The following is a 22,402-nucleotide window of genomic DNA, read 5'->3' as shown; positions in this document are numbered from 1 at the left end:
CTTTCTCCCTTCCCCATCTCAATCCTTCTTTCCCTCCATCCCTCCCATTCCCATCTCCTTCCTTCCTCCCTCCCCACCCCTGCCCTTCCCTTCCCCCCTTCCCCATCCTCCCTCCCTTCCTCTCCCTTCTCCTTTCCCCCTTCTCCTTCCTTCCTTCCCCCCTCCATCTCGCCCTCCCCTCCCTTCCCTTTTTCCCATTCCCCTCCCTCCCTCCTTTCCTTTCCCTTCTCCATATTTCTTCTTTGTATTTCTCTTTCAGCTAGACAAAAAGTTACCCGGGACAAACGGATCTTTCTCTATCTCCCCTTACCTGGCGGAGTGGGACTAGGAGCCTCGGGCGACGGCCTTCCACCCGGGGACACCTACAAGGGAGGAGGAAGAGGAGATGCTACCTGGTACTCTGGATATCCGTTCCCACATAGGAAGACATGCCTTACGCCCATTTGGGAGAACTGGCCAGATGGTGGTAGGGAATAGAGGGATTGAAATGCCTTGCAGACAGCTGCTCATTTGCATTCTTCTCGAGAGCCATTGAGGCCACTTGGAGGTTTATCTGAGTCGTGCAAATGGGGGTGGAGCCTTCTTGGAACGGCAGCTTTACACTACCTAGGAGACCCTGAGGACACAGATAAATCTCCAAGTGGCCTCAACGACGCTTTAAAAAGAATACAAATGACCAGTTGTCTGCAAGGAGTATGAATCCTTCCATTCCCCACCATCCGGTCAGCGCTGAAGAAGCTTCTCGGAGGAGAAGTGAACGTCTTCAGAGAAAAAAAAATGAGAAAGTCCAGCTGCTTCTTGAAAAAAGCACCTTTGGGACCGTGGCACGACAAAACCGCGCTCGACTAAAGCGCGCCCGATTAAACCGCGTCGCTGACGTCATCAACAGGGCGACAACAGCGAGTGCGGAGAAAGAAGGGCGTTTTAAATAGCGCTTTGAAAGCAAGCCGATTCAACTTAAGGTAAGGGTTAGGTTTAGGGTTAGGTTAAGGGTTAGGGTTAGGTTGAGGGTTAGGCTGAGGGTTAGGTTTAGGGTTAGGGTTAGGTTTAGGGTTGGGTTAAGGGTTAGGGTTAGGGTTAGGGTTAGGTTAAGGGTTAGGGTTAGGTTTAGGGTTGGGTTAAGGGTTAGGGTTAGGTTTAGGGTTAGGTTAAGGGTTAGCGTTAGGTTTAGGGTTAGGTTAAGGGTTAGGATTAGGTTTAGGATTAGGTTAAGGGTTAGGTTTAGGGTTAGGTTTAGGATTAGCTTAAGGGTTACGTTTAGGGTTAGGTTTAGGATTAGGTTTAGGGGGGTTAGGTTTAGGGGTTAATTTTAGGTTTAGCGTTTACAGCGTGCTTCTGTCTCCGCGCTGTTGTCGCTCTGTTGATGACGTCAGCTATGCGGTTTCGTCGAGCGCGCTTTAGTCAAACCCGGTTTTGTGGTGGAACCCTTTGGGACATGGAAAACCCTTCATGATCTAAAATCCCTAGAAGAGCAGAGCAACAGCTGTGGATCCTCCATTCTCTGGAAGTTCTCAAGAAGAAGCGGGACGGCCATCTTGGCTCTTGAGGGCCACAACCGAATCCATTAATCCCACCCACTCATACATTTCAGCTTCCGGTCCCCTAATCTTCTTAATGCACTGGTGGGATTCAAATCATTTAACAACCAATTATCTGCCCTAATGACCCGCTGGGTAGGCGTGGCCGAGTGGTCATGTGATTGGGGCGTGGCCAACTCAACATCGCTCACATTGTGGGGCATCTCGCCTTGCCCCGACCTCTCCTTGCCTGGCCTCCTGGCCTCACCCAACTGCTCACCCGGCCGTGCGACCACTCACCTCGCCTCCTGACCACTCACTGGCAGGGAGGGGAGGGGCCAGGCAGAGCAGGGCGAGGCGTATGCTATTCAGCTGGTTCACCAGACTCCACAAAAAAATAACAACCAGTTCGACTGAACCGATGCGAACCGGCTGAATCCTACCGCTTCTTTGCAGTTTCCGCCAAAGTCTCAACATCTTTTTTGGAGCATGGTGACCCCAACTGGATGCCGCATTCCAGGTGTGGCCTTACTAAGGCTTTACAAAGCAGTACTAAGACTTCACATGATTCTGATTCTGTGCCTCTGTTTAGACAACTTTGTGCTCGCTTTTTTGGCTGCGGCAATGTTAGACAGGACCTTGGAGATCATCTAGTCTAGCAGGTTCCCTCCTCTTGCTGCTTCTTCTCCTCAAGTTCCTCCCCTTGATAGTCAGGTGACTCCCCAAACTTGGGGCAGATTGACTTCTCCTGACCCATAGGTTCCCTGACCAGGGGGGGCTGTTTCTCCTTACCACAGTGGGTGGGGCCGTAGAGACCTGCCAATGCGTTTCTGACATCCACGGGCTGGAAAGAAGACCAGAAGGAGATTGGTTAATAGACCTCATGAAGATCCTTCAGAAGATGGAAGGGTTCTGCCCGCCAACTGATGGGCAGGCTAGAAGTGGCTGGCTGGGATATCTCGTATCCTGTTTCCAGGGACACTTGGATACCGTCCCATCTTACACTTCCGTTCCTCGATTGGGAATGATGGAACCTCCCACCAAAATTCCTGGATGCCGGTCCTCAACCCTGACTTGTCCACGGCATCAAATCCCGGTGGACCAATGCCCGTCAACTCCATTCCGTCCTCACCTGAAAACGCCAGGCGGTGGCCTGGTGCTTGCAGCCACACAGCCGATCTCGTCAGTGCCGTCTGGGCAGTGAGCCACTCCGTCGCACCTCTGGCTGCCTTCAAGGCACATGTCGGAAAAGGTGCAGGGGAACCGGGGAGCTGGGCAGTCCTCTGGGGTGGGGGGCTCCAAGGAGGGGGCCACACCTGTGATGTGGGATGCAAAACAGAACGGAATAATTCCATTCCGTTCTTAAGAGCCAAGGTGGCGCAGTGGTTAAATGCAGCACTGCAGGCTACTGCTAGATCAGCAGGTCAGCGGTTCAAATCTCACCGGCTCAGGGTTGACTCAGCCTTCCATCCTTCCGAGGTGGGTAAAATGAGGACCCAGATTGTTGGGGGCAATATGCTGACTCTCTGTAAACCGCTTAGAGAGGCCTGAAAGGCCTATGAAGCGGTATATAAGTCTACTGCTATTGCTATTGCTATTGCTATTCCATTCCATTCTTTCCATCCCATCCCATCTCATCCCATTCTTTCTAACCTATTCCATTCCATTCTTTCTATTCAATTCCTATATTTCTGTTCTGTTTTGTTCTGTACTGTTCCATTCCATTCCACCCCATTCCATCCCATTCTTTCTATTTCATTCCTATCTTTATATTCCGTCTTATCCCATCCCATCTCATTCTTTCTAACCTATTCCATTCCATTCTTTCTATTCAATTCCTATATTTCTGTTCTGTTTTGTTTTGTTTTGTTTTGTTCTGTGCTGTTCCGTTCCGTTCCATCCCATCCCATCTCATTCTTTCTAACCTATTCCATTCCATTCTTTCTATTCAATTCCTATATTTCTATTCTGTTCTGTGCTATTCCGCTCCGTTCCATCCCGTTCCATCCCATTCTTTGTAATGCGTTCCATTCCGTTCTGTTCCGATCCGTTCCGTTCCAGGACAAGGCATCTCTTGTCCTGCCGCATCTCCAGCATCCCCTCACCACAGCGCAGCTCGTCCGAGAAGTCCCCGCAGTCGTCGACTCCATTGCAGATGGCTCCGTGGGGTCCAGCTGGCACACAGCGTCCATTCTGGCATTTGAACTCACCGGCCCAACAAGGCCTCCATCCTGGAGGGGAGGTGGGCCACCCAGGTTGCTCTGGGGACACTGAGACAAGACAAGAGAGAGCGACTGAGAGTCTCAAGTCCACAGGAAAGGGCAAACATCCATCTGAAATGCTACATGCAGTCCTCAACTTATGACAGTTCACTTAGCGACCACCGGAAGCTACAACAGGAGCGGAAAAAGGTGACTTTGGACGCTTTTTCACACTTACGACCATTGAGCATCATCCTCATGTGACTCAAATTCAGATACTATTTAATGACGGTCGCAATGTCCTAGGGTCACATGATCTTTTGCGACCACAGGGAAGCCAGATTCCATGGCAGTCATATGTTGAGGACTGCCTGCTATGTTCAGCCTTGGCTGGTGGATTCTAGGAATCCACCCCTATCTTCAAGTTGCCTCGGTTGCAAGTACATCCATGGATGCTGGGGTTTGCAAAACGTGGCAAGATGGTGCTACAATTCCCACAACACCTGGAACTTGGTCTGATAACGCATCTCGTTCTTGTCGCACATTGTGGGAACTAGCCGAAAGCTCCCCTTGCAGGGTTTATCTGCGGAGTCCACAATTTGTGTCACCTCGGCACCCCTTCCTTCCTCCTTAGCCCACCCAGAAACCCCATGTCCCACCTTTCCCGCAACCCAACAACTCCAGGCGCAGGAAGATGCCGTTGTGGAAGTCGTGGGGCAGGAGGCGCACGTGTTGAGCATCCACCATGCGCTGGAAGGTCCTGGCCACAGGGGTAGAGTCGTCCGAGTTTCCTTGGAAGAGCTGGGGAGGAAAAGATGAGAGATGCAGAGCTTGGCCCAGTGGTCAAGGCGCCCAGCTAGAAACTGGGAGATAGAGAGATCTAGTCCTGCCTTAGACATGGAAGCCAGCTGGGTGATTTTGTGCCAATCACAAAGAGACGGGGAGCTGTAGTCCCGCCTTAGGTATGAAAGCCAGCTGGCTGATTGGGGCCAATCACCAGGAAATTGGGAGTTCTAGTCCTGTCTTAGGAATGAAAGCCACTGGGTGACTTTGGGCCAATCACCAGGAGACTGGGAGTTCTAGTCCTGCTTTCAGATAAAAACTGGTTGGGTGACTTTGGGCCAATTAGCAGGAGACAATAAGTTCTAGTTGCATTTTAGGCATGAAAGCCAAGAGGTAGACTTTGGGCCAACCACTAGGAGATGGTAAGTTCTAGTCCTGCCTTAGCAGAGGGTTGGACTAGAAGACCTCCGAGGTCCCTTACAACTGTCATTCTACTTTGTCTCTGTTCCCATCTTGCCCTGATCTGCAATTTGCCCACAATCAAATTATCCCATTTCAGGCCTATCAGGAAGCAGTTGCCAAGGGTCTGTCTGAGAAGCAGGGGGTGGTCCAACCCCAGTCCACTCCTCAACAGAGGTTTACAGGCCAAGCTTTTGACCTTGGACGTGCCACCCAGTTCCAGAAGTTTAGTTTAGTTTATTTGGATTTATAGGCCGCCCTTTTCCCTGAGGGGACTCAGGGCGGCTTACAATCATTAGGGGGGGGGGAGATCTGGAGGTCTCCTGGACTTCTCTGCTTATGAAACTCTCTCCTCTAAAGGAGACGCCAACCTTCGGTTCAGGCCTGGCACTCCTGGAGGAGACCTCTTGGTAGTCATGCCATCTCGTCCCATCCAGGCTGAACTGGAGGAAGAAGCTGGTTACATAGGCATCGGAGGTCCCTGCTCCTTGGATCACAACTCCTGGGGAAGACGGAGGGAAATCAATTAATGTCTAAGAAACTCCAGACACTTGGATGCCTACACAGGCGGAGGCATCCTGCAAGCATGATGGGTAACCTTAATATAGGAGATTTGTACAACACACACACACACACACACACACACACACACACACACACACATACACACACACACTTTGTAAAGCTTCAAGGAATGGCTGGAACTGGTGATGAAGTATAAAAAAGAATTTGCCATGGTGACTTGGCCATGTCAGTGGCCATGATGAAATAGCCACAGCGAGATGGCAGCCGCGAGCTGTCCCATTCAATCCAGACCAGGCGCCTACCTGTCAGGTTCCTGGGTTCTCCCAAATCCACTTGGAGGAAGGGGGGCCGAGAGAGCAGCTCCGGATACACTTCCGCTGGTGGGGCCCAACCCTGCAAATCAGCCCCGGGCAGCAGGCGGCCGAGTCGAGCGGCATGTGCCGGGTTCTCTGGCTGTTGTGCAGAAGCGGTGAAGCTGGCGTCCGGCAGCGATGCGATGCCCAGTGGACCATAGCAGAGATCTGTATAGATGGAAGACAGTCGAGGGGGCACCAATATAATCAGAAGGGGTGAGACCCACAACCATCCCAAGACTTGCATTTCCACAACACGGTACGTGGACTTCCTTACCACCGAGCGGAGGCAGGGGGTATGTGCTGAGCGGAGGAGCCGTGGGAAAGGGTGCAGAGCTGGCTTGGGTGGTCCCCAGAGGTCCCAGAGGCCGAGCGCTCGGGATGGCTGTTCGGTTCTCCCCTGCAACAAAGCACAGAAGGCATCCCACAGGGTAGGGAGGAGGCATCCCTTATGAGTAGCACTATGGCAGGCGCCTATCGAAGTGACTGACACCATCAAGGGATATGAAAATCACTCACAGGAATCTGATCACACCTAGGCTGCAGTGGCCACTGTTCCCAACACACGTGTGGTCTGTTGGGAGCGTCCCAGTGCAATCTGGCTGGGCCAATTCAGAAGCCACAAACAGCTCCGGACGCAGGTTCAGATGGACCGAAATTTGGGATGTTGTGTGAACACAGCTACTAGTAACCAGGCTTTCAGCGGGGTGGATTTCAACTCTCAGAATTCCCCCAGCTAGCAAGTTATAAGATGGATGTACTTCGATTAGCAGAATTCCCCACTTTAAAACGGATGGACTTCAACTCCCAGAATTCCCTAGCCAGTGTGATTTTAAATGGGTGGACTTTGATTCCTGGAATTCCCCAGTCAATATGCTTTACGAGGGGTGGACTTCAACTCCCATAATCCCCCAGCCAGTGAGCTTTAAGAGGAGTGGACCTCAACTCCCAGAATCCCCCAGCCAGTGTGTTTAAGAGGAGTGGACTTCAACTCCCAGAATCCCCCAGCCAGTATGCTTTAAGAGGAGTGGACTTCAACTCCCAGAATTTCCCAGTAAATGTGGTTTAAAATGGGTGGACTTTGACTCCCAGAATCCCCCAGCCAGCATGCTTTAAGATGTATGGATTTCAACTCCCAGAATTCCCCAGCTAGTGTGTTTTAAGAGGGTTAGACTTCCACTCCTAGCATGCCAAGTGAATTCTGGGAGTTGGTCTGAAGATCTTAAAGCTGGCAAGATTGAACAACGCTCCGTATCTCTTCACAAATGTGGCTCACCGTAGTAGTGGCAATATGGAACTTGTGCTATCTCTGCCCCATGTCCGCCCCCCCCCCCACCTTTTTAGGACTTACCCCCTTCCATGCAGTAACAACAGGCGTCCGCTCGGCCCTTTACCAACACCCGGCCCTGTGAGACAGAAGGAGGAAGGTCAACATAAGGATCAGATGCCTTGGGCGGGCGAAGAAGAAGGAAGGGGGCAAGCTCACCTCGGGGCAGCCCACCGCGCTGTAGGGACAGTACTGGGAGCACTGGACGGTGAGATTCGGCAAACACTGGCACACTTGGCATTGTCCCGAACGCCAGCGGTCGCCAATGGCGTGAGTCCGGCCGTGGTGTTCGCACTCTTCGCATGGCTCCGTCTGGCATCTGCAAAGGATCGGAAGGAGACACCTTTGACCCCCAGGAGGTAGAGTGGAAGGATGGGCACCCTCCTTGCAAGAAGAAGATAAGAGGAAGATAGAAGCTAAAACATACGATGAATGGTTGCAGGATTTGGGCATGGCTAGTCTAATGGAAACAAGGACCAGGGGGTCTGGATAGCAGACTTCCAATATTGGAGAGGCTGCCCCGAAGAAGAGGGGGGGGTCCACTTATTTTCCAAGTCATCGGAAGGCGGGATGAACAGCAATGGATGGAAACTAACTGAGGAGAGAAGCAACCTGGAATTGAGGAGAAATCTACTAGTAGGGAAGACAATTAACCAGTGGAACTGCTTGCCACCAGAAGTTATGGGTGTTCCAATACTGGAGGTTTTCAAGGAGAGATTGCGCAGTCATTTGTTCAGAATAGTAGAGCAATGGACCCCAAATGTTACAACTTGGTGGCCCGGCGTGGAGGGACGAGAAACGGGAAGTGGCCCACACTAGTGGTAAGTTGGCACACAGATATGCGAAGGCCAATTAGTCGTGAAGCCCGGTTCCAACACACACACACACTTTGTAGGAGATAATCAGGTGGATCCCGAGAGTCATTGTTAATCCCTGCTGTTGTTCCATTAGTAACCTGGTTGTGAAACTAATCCAACTTCCCTGTTGACTTTACGAGACAGCAGGGCGGCAAAGGGGAATGTGTGACCCCCGGGACACTGGAAACTGTCATAAACAGGAGTCCCTTGCCAAGCGTCTGAATTCTGATCCTGTGCCAAAATGGTCGTAAGTGTGGAAAACGGTCCCCAGTCATTTTTAGCACTGTCATAACTTCGAATGGTCCCTAAACAAACTGTTGTAAGTCGAAGGACTAGCTGTATCGGTGAGGGTGCAAGAGAACCATGGCGTTTTTGAATGCTGGATCCTGGTTTGTTGCTCCTGAATCCTTTGTTTGGTTTTCTGTGTGGGATTGGGGAGGGGCTGACTCACCTCCGGGCCTTGCGGTAAATGCCCCGGCACTGCCGTCCGTTGCCATGTTTGGTGGGGTTGTTGGGACTACGGAAGGACCACTGGATACTCTGAACCCCACAGGGACCCAGACATTCACCCCATGGCGACCACGCTGACCAGCCGCAGTTCACTGGAGACCAAGGTAGAATAAGTTCAGCATGGGGGCCAAATTCAATTTATTATTAGTATTTGTATGCCACCCACTCCCATTGGGACTCTGGGCAGCTTACAGGAAAGACAAACATATATTAAAAAATTTAAGATAAAATACAAGTGTTAAAAATATCAACAACATGCATACAGTTGGAGTGGGGCTGGATACTAATCAACAGCCCCAGGCCTGCCGAAACAGCCAGGTCTTTGTGGCTTTACGGAAGGCCGGAAGAGTGGTGAGGGTCCGGATCTCTACGGGGAGATCGTTCCATAGGGTTGGAGCAGCTACAGAGAAGGCCCTTCCCCAGGGATTCGCCAACTGACATTGACCGGCCAATGGCACCCGGAGGAGGCCCAATCTGTGTGATCTTATTGGTCGTTGGGAGGTAAATGGCAGGAGGCGGTCTCTCAGGTAGCCAGGTCCTAAACCATGAAGGGCTTTAAAAGTAACGACTAGCACCTTGAAGCGCATCCGGAGACCAATGGGGAGCCAGTGCAGCTCACGGAGGATAAGTGTAACATGGGTGTATCTAGGTACACCCAATATTGCTCGCGCGGCTGCATTCTGGACCAACTGCAGTCTTCGAACACTCTTCAGGGGCAGCCCCATGTAGAGCGCGTTACAGTAATCCAGTCTTGAGGTGACGAGGGCGTGAGTGACCATCCGAAGGGCCTCACGGTCCAGATAGGGTCTCAACTGGTGCACCAGGCGAACCTGGGCAAAGGTCCCCCTGGTCACAGCTGACAAGTGATGTTCTAGCGTCAGCTGCGGATCCAGGAGGACTCCCAAATTGCGAACCCTCTCTGAGGGGGGTATGATTTCACCCTCCAGGAGGCTAAGAGATGGAATAGTTGGACCATCCTTGGGAGGGAGCATCAATAGCCACTCGGTCTTGTCTGGATTGAGTGCAAGCTTGTTTCCAAATATGGAAGATCCCCCCCACCTCGCCCGAAAGAGGGAGGGAGGGAGGGAGCCCAACGCGGGGCTGACCTGTACATTCCGGGTTCTGTCGGCAGCGTTTCATCTGTCCTTCCTGGCAAGTGCAGATCCGGCAGTTGACTTTGACCAATTGGCCAGGCCAGTAGCGGACCCCGGCCACTTGGCAAGGGCACTCTCGTGGACGGACGCACTGCTGCTCGCTATTCAAGACCAGGCCTTCTGGACACCAGCAGCCTGCAGAGGAAAGAACAGGATAAGAGCATAGCTAAATCACAGAAAAACAAGATAAGAGAAAGACAGAACAGCAGAATGACAGATAGCGGAACATCAGAATAGCAGAACAGAATAACAAAATGACAGAATTGCAGAATGACAGATTAGCAGAGTGACAGAATTGCAGAACAGACTAACAGAAGAATGACAGAATAGTAGAATGTCAGAATAGCAGAATCACTCGATTACAGAATAGCAAAATAGAGTAGCAGAATGACAAAATAATGGGATAGCAGAACAAAAGAATAATAGAATTGCAGAATGACAGAACAGGAGAGCAGAATAACAGAATAACAGGATGACAGAATAAGAGAGTTGGAAGGGATCTTGGAGGTCTTCTAATCCAACTCCTTTGCTCAAGCAGGACAAATGGGCAGAGGGTCTTCAACAGATTCTCTGGACACATGAGTCCAGCACGCAGCAGATGGACACCAACTTATGCTGACTGACTACGCAGAGATTCGGCTCCCCTTTACCTGGTCGGCAGGGCCTGTCCTTCCGGCATCTTGTACGGCTAGAGAGCTCCGTACAGGAGGTGGGACACGGGGCGCACCTCTGGCTCACTAGCTCTCCCGGGCAAGTGGAGGCATTGAGACAGTCCTCGCGTTGACACAACTCTGCAAAGAGAAGAAGCTGAGAGCTGTGTCTACTTGCAGGTCAATCTTTCAATCAATCAGAATCAATCAATCAGAATAGAGCTGGACGGGACCTTGGAGGTCTTCTAGTCGAGCCTCCTGCTCCAGCAGGAGACCCTGAACCATTTCAGACAGGTAGCTGCCCAATTTTTTCTTAAAGGCCTCCAGTGATGAAGCCCCTACAATAGGGGTATCAAATGCAATCCCGTCACAGGCCACATCAGGAGTTTGTTTGTCCTTGGGGGGCTGAGGTGGGCGTGGCCTGGTCATCACGGATGACTGGATGGGCATTACCAGGTTCGGGATGGCAGGGGCTAGTCCCCCCACTGTCTCCAGGATGGCCCCGCTGGCCAATTCCTCAGCCTATTGCAGGCCAGATGCAGCCCGCAGATAATGTGTTTGACACATTGGCCATACAACCTCTAACGGCAAGCTGTTCCACTGATTAATTCTCCTATTTGTGTTAATTAATTTGTGTGAATCAATGAACACAAATTGTTCTATTTATGTTCATTGTCACTATGTGCTGGGCAGAGCATGGAGGCATATCCTGTCATTCTGCAGGGCAAAAATGAATGTCCAGTAGAGGTAGTCCTTGGGTTACAACTGCAATTAAGGGGTGCTGCATGTCAAAAATGGTCGCAAGTCACATTTTTCAGCACCGCTCTCACTTTGGACACTAAACAAATGGTTGTAAGTCAAGGACTAGCTGTAGTGATTACCCCATCCCACTTTCCGTCATTTGTTCACCCATAATCCCCGACTGACTTACGGATTTCTATCGAACCAGCAGATCCGTCTGGCCCTTCAGTGCAGTGGCGTCCTCCATTCTGGGATGGGAGGCATTCGCGGTGACGCACCACCACCCCGCGGCAGTCCTCGGTGCAATTGGACCACATGGCCCATTCGCGCCACTGGCCATCAACTTTTCGGGTGAGAGAGAGAGAAAGATTAGGGACTGCCTGGGAGGAAGGGTCCCTGCGAATGTAGCATCTCCGATGTCCAACATGTCAGCAGCTACGGAGGAAACTGATCACTGAACGGCTGTAGACGAAACCAGGAGAGGATCGAGTGTCCTCACCAAATTGTGTTGAATCTGTGAACGGAGTCCATTAACAGGAGGTAGGGGTCCCAAAGCCCACTCTTACCGGGGCAAGCCACTAGGAAGCACTGCTGGGCCTGGGTCTCCTCTCCAAGGCAGTGACGGAGGACGTCGTCTGCTCGCCGCGTGCAGCTCCTCCGGCGGATCTGGAGTCCCGTGCCACACGAGCGGCTGCACATGCTCCAGGCTGCCCAGGGGGTCCAGAGGCCACAGTCCCGTTCATCGGAGGGCAGCCAACCTGAAGCCTCCGTGCCATCCGCGCAGTTGGCCAGACCGTTGCACACCTGCAAGAACACACAACCAAAACGAGCGTGAGAGGGCTCTGAAAATAGGAAACGCAGGAGCCCTTCCAGACTGCCCTCCTCTTTCTGCCACCGAGGACAACCTCAAAGCCATTAGGAATCACAGGATAATCACAGAGTTGGAAGGGACCCTGGAGGTCATCTAGTCTGGTGATCTTCAACCTTTCCAGCATTGTGGACTGGCTGAGGGTTGAAGAGGGGATGGTTCCATGCAAGAGGCAGCTAGGAGCACATGTGCACAGCTCCTCTTGTGCAAGAGAGTGCACACATGTAGCTCCATTTGTGTAAATGGCAGGCATGTGCGCCCACCACTTACACTAACAGAGCTGTGTACATGTTGTGTACATGTGCTTGCCCCCTGATTCCACAGTCCAATTCTGAACAGGCTGGTAGTGGGCTACGGCCTAAGGGTGACCCCTGATCTAGTCTGGGCCCTATATAACAAAATGAAACTCAATGTTGAGAAAAGTAAAATCTTACACTTAGTCAAGAAAGGACACATATAGACTGGGTGAAACCAGGCTTCATAGCGGTCACTGTGAGGGGATCTTGGGGTCTTAGTGGACAACCAGCTAAATAGGAGCCGGCCGTATGTGGCAGCAGCCAAAAAAGCCAATGCAATCCTAAGTTGCATTAACAGTGGGCTACAATCAAGATCGTGAGGTACTACCGTATTTTTCGGAGTATAAGACGTTCTGAAGTATAAGACACACCTAGCTTTTTGGGAGGAAAACAAGGGGGGGGGGGAATCTGCTTCTGCCTCCCAGCAATTTGCCTCCTTGCAACAAACATCAAACAGTACAGACGATATATATGTTTGTAGTGTTACATTTCAGACTATACTTGTACAGATGCTTGCTTCTGGAAGTATACATTATTCTCTGCTATTTAAAGGAAGATACAATAGCACTGGGCCTCTTCAGATCAAGCATTTATTTTAAAAAGCTTCTTCATTTTGTTAAGCTGTCTAGAACAACAAGAAAGCAGTCTTTAAAAAATAGGTCTAATCATTTGAACATTCTATAGGCATTTACAGTTATTGACTAACCTCCTTGCAGCAAACAGCCTGATTAGCACAAGAAAAAAAAATCTGCCTTTGCCTCCAAGCAATTTGCACAAGTTTCACTTTCAATTTCAGCAGGGGCCTCCCGATCATCAGCTGTTTCAGGCTACAAGGATTGCCATAGCCTATTGCCGCCTCCACAAGCCCCATTTTCCCAGTTTGCTGCAAGGAGGTAAATTGCTGGGAAGCAGAGGCCAAAAGATGGGGGATGGTGGGTGGGTGGGTGTACATTCAGTGTATAAGACGCCCCCAAATTTTCACCCTCTTTTTTTTTTAGAAATTTTTATTTTATTTTAATTGAACAAAAACACACACAAAAAAGAATCATCCTTCATTACATCTTGTAGAAAGCGTGTCGACTGGTTACAGATAACTTTCTTCCCCTACTTAGGACTGAACTCACAGCCTCCTGATTGTGAGGCAAGAGTTCCATCTCTAGGCCATCACACCACTCATCCAACTCCTCACTGCACCTGTTTGAAGGCAATACAGGTGCCGTCACCGCAGGAATATTCCGGACATGGTCCGACCGTCTGATTCCTTCTGCCTGGTGGAGCCACCGGGATTTCTGTTATGGTCAGAATGAGCAGCTATTAGAACAAGCAGTACCTCCCCACCCATCATCCACTCCCTCCATCGCTCAAAAGGCATCCATTTCCTTGTGTCTTAAATACGATAAAAGGATTATTAACAAATTATTTTATCTGTTGACTTTTTTTTAATATAGCGAACCAATGCCAGGACGATTGGATCGATAGATAAATAAATTTTGACGTCTTTAGGTAACACGGTATTTCTATCCAATGTAAACGGGAAAGTGTTACAATTCCTTCTCGACCTGTTATGTGAGGCGAGGAGGAGAACGCATCAGATAGTTCTGATGTCTTTTCATATCGTGCGATTGTGTAATTGTATGATACAATTGGGCAATCATTATTGTGCGATTGCAGGCTGCAGCAAAAGGGCGTGGTTGCCACTGCTTGCCATGCAGTGGTGTGACCAAGGGTGTGTGTGTGTATCACTATGGTCAAAACGTCAAATCGACATTGTACATACCCTGCTGGTAGCTCCACCAGTCGTAAACTGAGGACTACCTGTACATGAGGAACCTATTTCGATTATTTAAATTGAGTTAAATCTTCAGGAAGTGCAAAATGGAGGGGGCGGTTTGATTGGAAATTTAAAGTGCCCCCTCCGGGTAGATTCAGTCCCTTCCTGGCATCCCACCCAGATTTTGCACCCTTTCCCGAAAATCGACTCGGCTGCACTCCTCCCTTCCTTACCGCAGGCAAGCTCATCTTCTCCCTGGGAGCAGTCGGGCGAGCCGTCGCACACCCGGGATACGTTGATGCACATCCGGTCGTTGCAGATGAAGAACCCGGGACAAGGGGGGATCTGTGTGGAGCCTACCTCCAATACAAAGAAGAGTTCTTGTCTTCATCATCGTCATCGTGTTTTCCCGCAGGTGCAGGGACTGATTTTCAGATCGACGGACACGCCATTTTGTCTGAGCAAATGCAGCGGATCTAGGACAACTCGTCCTGGCCAACTCTCCGCGGGATAATCCACTGCAGCTGACTGCCTGCAGACAACTCACGGTGGGACAATTCAACTCAGGATAACTCAAGAGAGGGACAAGCAAGCTTTAAGTCTGAACCTTCGCAGGTTGAGGTTCGCAGTCCTCAAGGCTGGGGCGAGTTGCAATTTGGTACTCCCTCGTTTCAGTTATCCTGCATTGAATTTTCCCGTGATGAATTGTCTGAGGACAGTGGGCCAGGGAAAGTCAGCAGGGAAGCGTTGTGCCGTTCTGCCAATGCAGCATCTGACTCCAACTGGCTATTTTTCATGTCCACATTTATTGTGTCTCGACATTTTTGCTTGGGTCTTGCTTAGTCGGGCTTGAATGAGAAAATGACCCTAGATCAGAGGTGTCAAAGACCCACAGATTGGATGCGGCCCACGACGTGATCGGACTCGGCCTACGGGGGCCATCCTGGAAAATGAAAGGCGCTGGCCCGCATCGCTTCAGCCTGGTTTATCTATGTCGCTTCAGCCCGATGTACTCAATGCAAAGGGGAAAGATCGGGCCAGCGTGGTTTCAGCCCCCTCTACCCAATGCAAATAGGAAACATGCCAGGAGTTTGGGGAGTTGGCCATGCCCCCCACCCCCTATCCCCGAGGCCAACCGTGAAATTGAGTTTGACACCCCTGCCCAAGAGAAATGGAGGAACGTGGGCCAAGGGTGCACCCGGGAGAAGAGAGCACTCACCGCAGGTGTCAATGCTCTCATCGGACTGGTCCTGGCAGTGTGGGATGCCGTCACAGAGCTGCTGGTAGTGGATGCACTCTGCCCCGTGGGCACAAGGGAACTGGTCCAGTTCACATGTGCGGTTGCAGTGGAGCTCATCACTGCCATCGAGGCAATCCTCTTCGTTGTCACACACCCAGCCCCGCGGCTGGCACTCCCCGCTGCGGCAGTGAAACTCGTATCGCCCACAGGGTGGCCCTGCACGGATGGGCAGAAGATCACATCCCCTTTACAACCGTGTTACCAGCGTAAGAACTGTGGTGGCTCAATGAACAACCAGGGTGAGAAAAGTCACAAAATGGGACATAACTCACTTAACAACTGTCTTGCTTAGCAACAGAAATTTTGGGCTCAATTGTGGTCTACCTGTATCGGGTAAATTTATTGATGGCATAAAGCAGGGGTGGGTTCTGTCTGGCACTACTGTCAGTTCGGTTGTGCGTGCATGCTTGATACATGCTGGGCACACATGCGCAGTGTAATTAAAATTGTTCTCACATGCAGAAAACTGAAAAACAAGATGGCGGTGCTGATGGTGCTGACCGGGGAACTGGTTCGGGGGTGTTGCTGGAACCAGCAGTTACCTGGGCCGCTAAACCACTACCGGTTCATCCAAACTAGTCCGAACGGTAGGAACCCACCACTAGCTTAAAGCCTGGCTGGGTGATGACAGCTCCTAATCCAGAAGGTCACATACCACATAAGGTCTGACAATCCTCAGATCACTCGAGGCGGCTTACCCAGGGTCCTATTGACGACAGGCTGTTGGGTTCCAGGAAAAGCTGGAGGAACGGTGGGCACAAGAGGAGTGCTCTGTATCCCTGGACACTGAGACGGGTCCTCATCGGTACCATCATCACAGTCGCGTACTCCATCACACACCTGCGTACGGCTCACACAAGTGGCATTTGGACAAGCTAATTGGCCCGGAGCGCACATCACCGGACCTATAATAAGATGTGGAATTCATTGTTGGTGGCCTGAAGCAGGGGGAAGGGGGAAAAGAGGGGGTGATTTTGTGGGAGGAGCAAGTGGATGTGCCCGTGCATCCCCGTGACGTTCATAGCAATGGTCGTGCAAATGGAGCCACAATCCCCCCCGATGAGGCTCGTGTGAGTAGGCCACAAGCGCCTGCGACGAGGATAGTGAGTGGGGCCATGGGTGCCTGTGACGAGGATAGGGTGAGTGGGGCCGTGAGCACCTGCAATGAGGATAGCGTGAGTGGGGCCACGAGAGCCTGGGATGAGGCTCGCACAAGTAGAGTTGTGCGCATACGTGGAGGCGTGCACACCAGCCGGCCATTCAGGTTGGGGCCCTCTGGTCTAGATGACTGATCTAGACTTATCTAACTCTTGACATGACTTATTGATGGACAAAGAATTAAATTATCCGTGGTTCTTCATCTCTCCTGGTGGATCCTGGATCGCCTCAGACCATTGTCTACTCCACCTCATAGGGATTGGCCCAAAGCCACCCAGATGGCTTTCATACCTAAGGTGGGACTAGATCTCCCAGTCTCCTGGTGTTTGGCCCTAAGTCACTAGTCAGCTTCCATGCTGAGGTGAGACTAAAACTCACATTCACTTAATCAAGGTCTCCCAGCTATCTTTCATGCCTAAAATGGGACTAGAACTCACCATCTCCTGGTGCTTGTCCTAAAGTCACCCAGATGATTTTCAGGCCTAAAGTGGGACTAGAATTCACCACCTTCTGCTGATTGTCCCAAAGTCTCTCAGCTATCTTTTATGCCTGGCAGGAGTAGAACTCACACTCTCCAGGGAGCACCTTACCCACTACACCTATTCCGCCTCCTGGTCATTGGTGCAAAGTTACTAAGTTGGCTTCTGTGTTGAGGTAGGACTAGAACTCACTTTTTCTTGATAATTGGTCCAAGGTTTCCCAGCTATCTTTCCTACCTAAGGTGGGACTAGAACTCCCAGTCTCCTGGTGATTGGCCCAAAGCCACCCAGATGGTTTTCACACCTAAGGTGGGACTAGAACTCCCATGTCTCCTGGAGATTGGTTCAAAGTCACCCAGCTGGCTTTCATGTCTAAGGCAGGACTAGAACTCCCAGTCTCCTGGTAATTGGCCCAAAGATACCGAGCTAGCTTTCATGCCTAAGGCGAGACTAGAACTCCCGATTGCCTGGTGATTGGCCCAAAGTCACCCAGCCGACTTTCCTACCTAATTTAGGACTAGAACTCCCAATCAGTTTTCATGCTTAAGGCAGGACTAGAACTCACAGTCCCCTGGTTTCTAGGCAGTACCTTACCCACTACACTGAGCTAGATCCTTAATTAATCAATTAATCATACATACTAACACAAACATATACCCACCTGGGCAGAAAGCCTCATCCATGCCAGAGGGGCAATTTTGCTGACCATCGCAAACCAGAGCTTTGGGAAGGCACTGACCACTCGGGCACTGGAACTCTCCAGGAGGGCAGGTGCAGTCACGTTCATCGCTAAAATCACCGCAGTCGTCATGCCCATCGCAGCGGTGCAGGTATGGCAAGCAGCGCCCAGCCGCACAATGGAACTCGCTCAGCCTGCAAGCTGGTCCACAATCTGAGACAGGGGCGAGGAGAGAGGAGATGTTTTTTGGGGGGATGGGAGCTAACAAAATTGGGTGCGTTCTCCATGTTTTTTAATTCGTTCAGATTAGTTCAAATAAAAGAACAGGAGGCTGTGAATTCGATCCTAGACCGAGGCAGTTATTTCTCCTTCTGGGCACACCAAGAATATATCTGCTAAACAGAACTCCGCATTGGCAACAGGTACGGCATCCGGCCATTAAACACTCTGCTAGCTCCATTCAGTTGCCTGGACTCCACCCAAGGGATTATGGGTTATTAGTTCTAGGTTGCTCTCTCTTTGATTAGTTTCCATCCATCTTGTCCTGCCCTCAGGTGCTTTGGAGAATAGCTTGACACCCCCTCTCTTCTTTCTGGCAGCCCCTCAAATACTGGAATATTGCTATCATGTCACCCTAATTCTTATTTTCTTCAGACTGGCCAAACCCAAATCCCCAAAACTCCCAGCGCAAACTCACCCGCTTCGTCTGAGGGGTCAGCAAACCCACAATCCAGCTCCCCGTCACAACGGTCCTGGCGAGCGATGCAGCGGCCGTTGTCGCACCGGAACTCCTGCGGCGAGCATCCAAGTGAAGGGCAGTCCTTTTCATCTGAGCCGTCGGTGCAGTCTGGGGTGCCATCGCACCGGTACCCCCAGGGGATGCACTGCCCACCGGCACACCGGTATTGGTCTGGAGCGCAGCTCGAGGGACAAAATTCGTCCGAACCGTCTCGACAATCATCTTCATTGTCACAAATCCAGGCCTTCGGGATGCAGCGCCCACCCGTGTGGCAAGCAAACTCCAATTCGGCGCAGTGGGAAGGGGTGCGGCAAGTCTCCAGAGGGGCGGTACACTGCCACAGGCCTGCCTCACATGAACTGGAGGGGGGGACAGAGCATTATTGAATTGCGGAGGACACACAAATAGCACGGGGGGCTTTTCACCCGAGCTGCGATAATCAGGACCTCGAGGGTCCCATCCTCCAGCTTGGGATCCTGAATGTGAAAGTCACATCCATAATCCCCAGACAAGAGCTTCTGAGTGCCACAAGCTGGTACATGGTACTTGTTTCTATGCTCCATGTTCCCCCTGATTCTATCTTTGGGAGTGCGCTTAGGAGTACTGCCTGGTGGATGAGAATTCAAGACATGTCGAAGATGTGCCACATGGGTCTTTATGTCCCGGCCCAAAACGTGGCACCCAAAATTATTTTCTTGTATTCAAATCAAGTTTGTAGGGGAGAATTTTAACAATCGACCGCTGTGTAGAACCTGCAGTGGTCATAGTTTCCCTCGCTCTTTTTTCTTAAGTCAACAGGAAGTTGACCAATTTTTTAATTCTTGAGCAGATTAAGGGACTCAAAAGGAAGGTATTAGGCTGACCCCAGGGGTCATCTCTGTCGAGATTGCTTCCTCATTGGTCAGCTTGCCTTCCCAAAGTGGGGAGAACAAGGTCTGGTTAGTTTCACCCACCCAGCATACAAGGGGTACGCAGAACGAACAAACGTGGGAGACTTTCTGAACACAACAAGGGGACCTCAGTGGAATCTGTGACTGTGCAGCAAATTGGGATAAACCCACCCAGCCCGTTTTCCTCCGCAGAAGGAACTCTGGTCTAATGCATGTGTGAATGAGTGGGAGAGAGAGTAAACAACCGGATAAGAGAAGGCATAGCCTGCAGCTGTGCAATAGACAGACGAAGAGACTGTCCATTGCACAGCTGCGGTAAAAAGCAACGGCGGAAGATGTACTCTTTCAGACTTGAAAGGTTCTGTTCATGTAGCCGTACAATCAAGTAGAATTCACTCGTGTGGACCTGTCTCCTGTCTATTTGGGAGGCTGACATGAACCCTCGGCCTGGGTGGAGAGATCCATGCCAGAAGAACAAGCAGGTGAAGCCATCTCTCCTGTGTACCCTCCAGTCACCAGAATGGGACAACTCACCACAGACAACACACTACGCACAACTCACCACAGACAACTCTCCAGGCACAATTCGCCACAGACAACTCACAATGCACAACTCACCACAAACAACTCACAGTGCACAACTCACCACAGTTAACTATCCATGCACAATGCACCACAGACAACTCCCAATGCACAACTAGCCACAGACAACTCACAATGCACAACTCACCACAGATAACTCACCATGCACAACTCACCACAGACAACTCACAATGCATAATTCACCATGGATAACTCACCATGGTACAATTTGCCAGACAACTCACAATGCACAACTAGCCACAGACAAGTCACAATATACAACTCACCACAGGCAACTATCCATGCACAACTAGGCACAGACAACTCAACACAGACAGCTGGCCCCAGACAACTTGCCACAGACAACTCACTACGCACAACTCACCATGCACAACTCACCACAGACAACTCACAATGCACAACTAGCCACAGACAAGTCACAATGCACAACTCACCACAGGCAACTATCCATGCACAACTAGGCACAGACAACTCAACACAGACAGCTGGCCCCAGACAACTTGCCACAGACAACTCACTACGCAAAACTCACCATGCACAACTCACCACAGAAAACTCCTAATGCACAACTAGCCACAGACAAGTCACAATGCACAACTCACCATGCACAACTCACCACATACAACTATCCATGCACAACTTAGCCACAGACAACTCACTACGCACACCTCACCACAGACAACTCACAATGCATAACTCATCATGGGCAACTGGCCGCAGAGTACTCGCTGCGCTCAGGTCACCACAGGACGTCTCGAGAACATTCCAGAAATACAAATGTTAGATGAATTTCAACGGAACTGTGGCCAATAATAATAATAATAAAAATTTTAAAAACCAATCCAGAAATCCAAGGGTTACAATAATTCCGACGAAAAGGTGGTCATCAATATCAAACGTAGCCGAATGAAACGATTCGTCCAGCATTGCAATGTCCGTGGCATGTTATCCCGTGGCAAGTGTTCCTGAGGTGAGTTGTCCGTGGCAACTTGGCTGAGGTGAGTTGGCTGCGGTGAATTGTCCTAGACCCCCATTCACAGAGAACCCCTTACCCATTGCTGCTTTCTCCCAGGAGGGGCTCGAAAATGAGTCCTCTTGGTAGCCAGTGGGTGGGTTAATTGCAACATCCCCCACCTCGAACCCCCTTTGGCGGTCCCAGAGGGAGAGGACGGCGGGGGCACAGTCTGGGAGGAATGCAGCTGAGCACCCCCCTCCCTATGATGAGGGACCCCTCCCTCAGCAGCTCCACCCCTTCTTACCAGTTCCTGCACTCCTGCATCACCAGCGCCCCCAGTGGGAAGAGGGTGCCCTCCCAGAAGCAAGGGCATTCCGATGGATCAATACAGCGTCCACCTGGCAGGGGAGAGAAAGAAGGGAGGTGGAGGGCAAAGCGGGGAAGGAGCAGAGGATTGTCTGCCTGCATCAGAGGGGCATCATGTCTATCCGTGGGGTGGGGGACTGTCTTGTTTGTCTTCTGTGGATCTGGCCAGAAGGTTTACAAGCCCCAGCACCATAGCTCAGGCTGGAGGGCCTTGACTACACGCTAAGCAGCCCACAACTGCCCCTCCACTCTCCCTCTCTCTCCCTCTCTCCCTCTATTTCTCTCTCTCCCTCTCTGCATCTCTCCCTCCCACTCTCTCAACCTTTCTCCCTCCCTCCTTCCCTCTCTCTTTCTCTGTCTCTCTGCCTCTCTCCCTCTATCCCTCTCTCCCTTTCTCCCTCCCTCCCTCTCTTTCTCCCATCTCTCCTTCCCCCTCCCTCTCCCTCTCTCCCCCTTTCTCTCTTTTTCTCCCTCTGTATCTCCCCTCCCTCTCTCAACCTTTCTCCCTCCCTCTCCCCCTCCCTCTCTTTCTCCCTCTCTCTGCCTCTCTCCCTCCCCCCTCTTTCCCCCTCCCCCTACCTCCCCATCCCTCCCCCTTTCTCTCTTTCTCCCTCTGTATCTCTCCCTCTCTCTCAACCTTTCTCCCTCCCTCTCTCTTCCTCACACTCTCTCTTTCTCTCCCTCTCTCCTCTATCCCTTTCTCCCTCCCTCTGTCTCTTTCCTCCATCCCTCCTGCCCCCTCCTTCCCCTTCCTCTACCTCCCTCCCCCTTTCTCTCTTTTTCTCCCTCTCTGTATCTCTCTCTCCCTCTCTCTCTTCCTCCCTCTCTTTCTCTCCCTCCCTCCCTCTATTTCTCTCTTTCTCTCCCTCTTTGTCTCTCTCCCACCCTCTCTCTCTCCCTTCCTGTCTCTCCCTTTCTCCTCCTTCCCCCTCCCTCTCCCTCCCTCTCCCTTTCTCCCTCCCTTTCTCTCTCTCTTTCCCCCTTTCCCGCCCTCTCTCTCTGTCAGTCCACTCGGACGAGAAAGGCATCGTTTCCTAGAAGTCAAGTGGATTACAGTAGCGCAAAGCCGGAGCTGAAATTCATGCATCAAATTCCCCAAGTGAAACTGTCCCCCTCTAGGTCACTTCCCATCGCCTTCGCGTCATCCCCCCCCCTCCCGTCGTCCAATCATATTCAAAGAGGACTGTTTTGGGGCGGTTACCCGAAGTGTGGGATGGTATG

At 51.2% G+C, this 22,402-nt stretch overlaps 1 protein-coding gene across 1 annotated transcript in view; it reads right to left on the bottom strand.

Annotated features, from left to right (window-relative positions):
• Positions 1-22,402, bottom strand: part of LOC106542393 (SCO-spondin) — a 128,465-nt gene that overhangs the window by 74,832 nt on the left and 31,231 nt on the right. The window contains exons 26-47 of the mRNA XM_087712221.1: positions 21,120-21,213; positions 18,326-18,726; positions 17,611-17,841; positions 16,011-16,217; positions 15,232-15,468; positions 14,246-14,368; positions 13,436-13,530; positions 11,644-11,881; positions 11,268-11,420; positions 10,337-10,477; positions 9,639-9,821; positions 8,474-8,624; positions 7,325-7,484; positions 7,190-7,244; positions 6,374-6,574; positions 5,788-6,006; positions 5,365-5,462; positions 4,378-4,519; positions 3,623-3,787; positions 2,650-2,833; positions 2,310-2,361; positions 311-362 (exon numbers count right to left, since the gene is read on the bottom strand). Coding sequence (XP_087568347.1) covers positions 311-362; positions 2,310-2,361; positions 2,650-2,833; positions 3,623-3,787; positions 4,378-4,519; positions 5,365-5,462; positions 5,788-6,006; positions 6,374-6,574; positions 7,190-7,244; positions 7,325-7,484; positions 8,474-8,624; positions 9,639-9,821; positions 10,337-10,477; positions 11,268-11,420; positions 11,644-11,881; positions 13,436-13,530; positions 14,246-14,368; positions 15,232-15,468; positions 16,011-16,217; positions 17,611-17,841; positions 18,326-18,726; positions 21,120-21,213 — 3,582 coding nt within the window. The remainder of the gene's footprint in view (positions 1-310; positions 363-2,309; positions 2,362-2,649; positions 2,834-3,622; positions 3,788-4,377; positions 4,520-5,364; positions 5,463-5,787; positions 6,007-6,373; positions 6,575-7,189; positions 7,245-7,324; positions 7,485-8,473; positions 8,625-9,638; positions 9,822-10,336; positions 10,478-11,267; positions 11,421-11,643; positions 11,882-13,435; positions 13,531-14,245; positions 14,369-15,231; positions 15,469-16,010; positions 16,218-17,610; positions 17,842-18,325; positions 18,727-21,119; positions 21,214-22,402) is intronic.

This window comes from Thamnophis sirtalis, unplaced genomic scaffold (assembly GCF_051295495.1).
Source record: "Thamnophis sirtalis isolate CommonGarterSnake01/CBP01778 unplaced genomic scaffold, rThaSir2_p1.2 scaffold_4, whole genome shotgun sequence".
NCBI classification, from domain to species: Eukaryota; Metazoa; Chordata; class Lepidosauria; order Squamata; family Natricidae; genus Thamnophis; species Thamnophis sirtalis.
The sequence above is the reverse complement of the archived record's forward strand: the minus strand, read 5'-3'. Positions and strand labels throughout refer to the sequence as shown.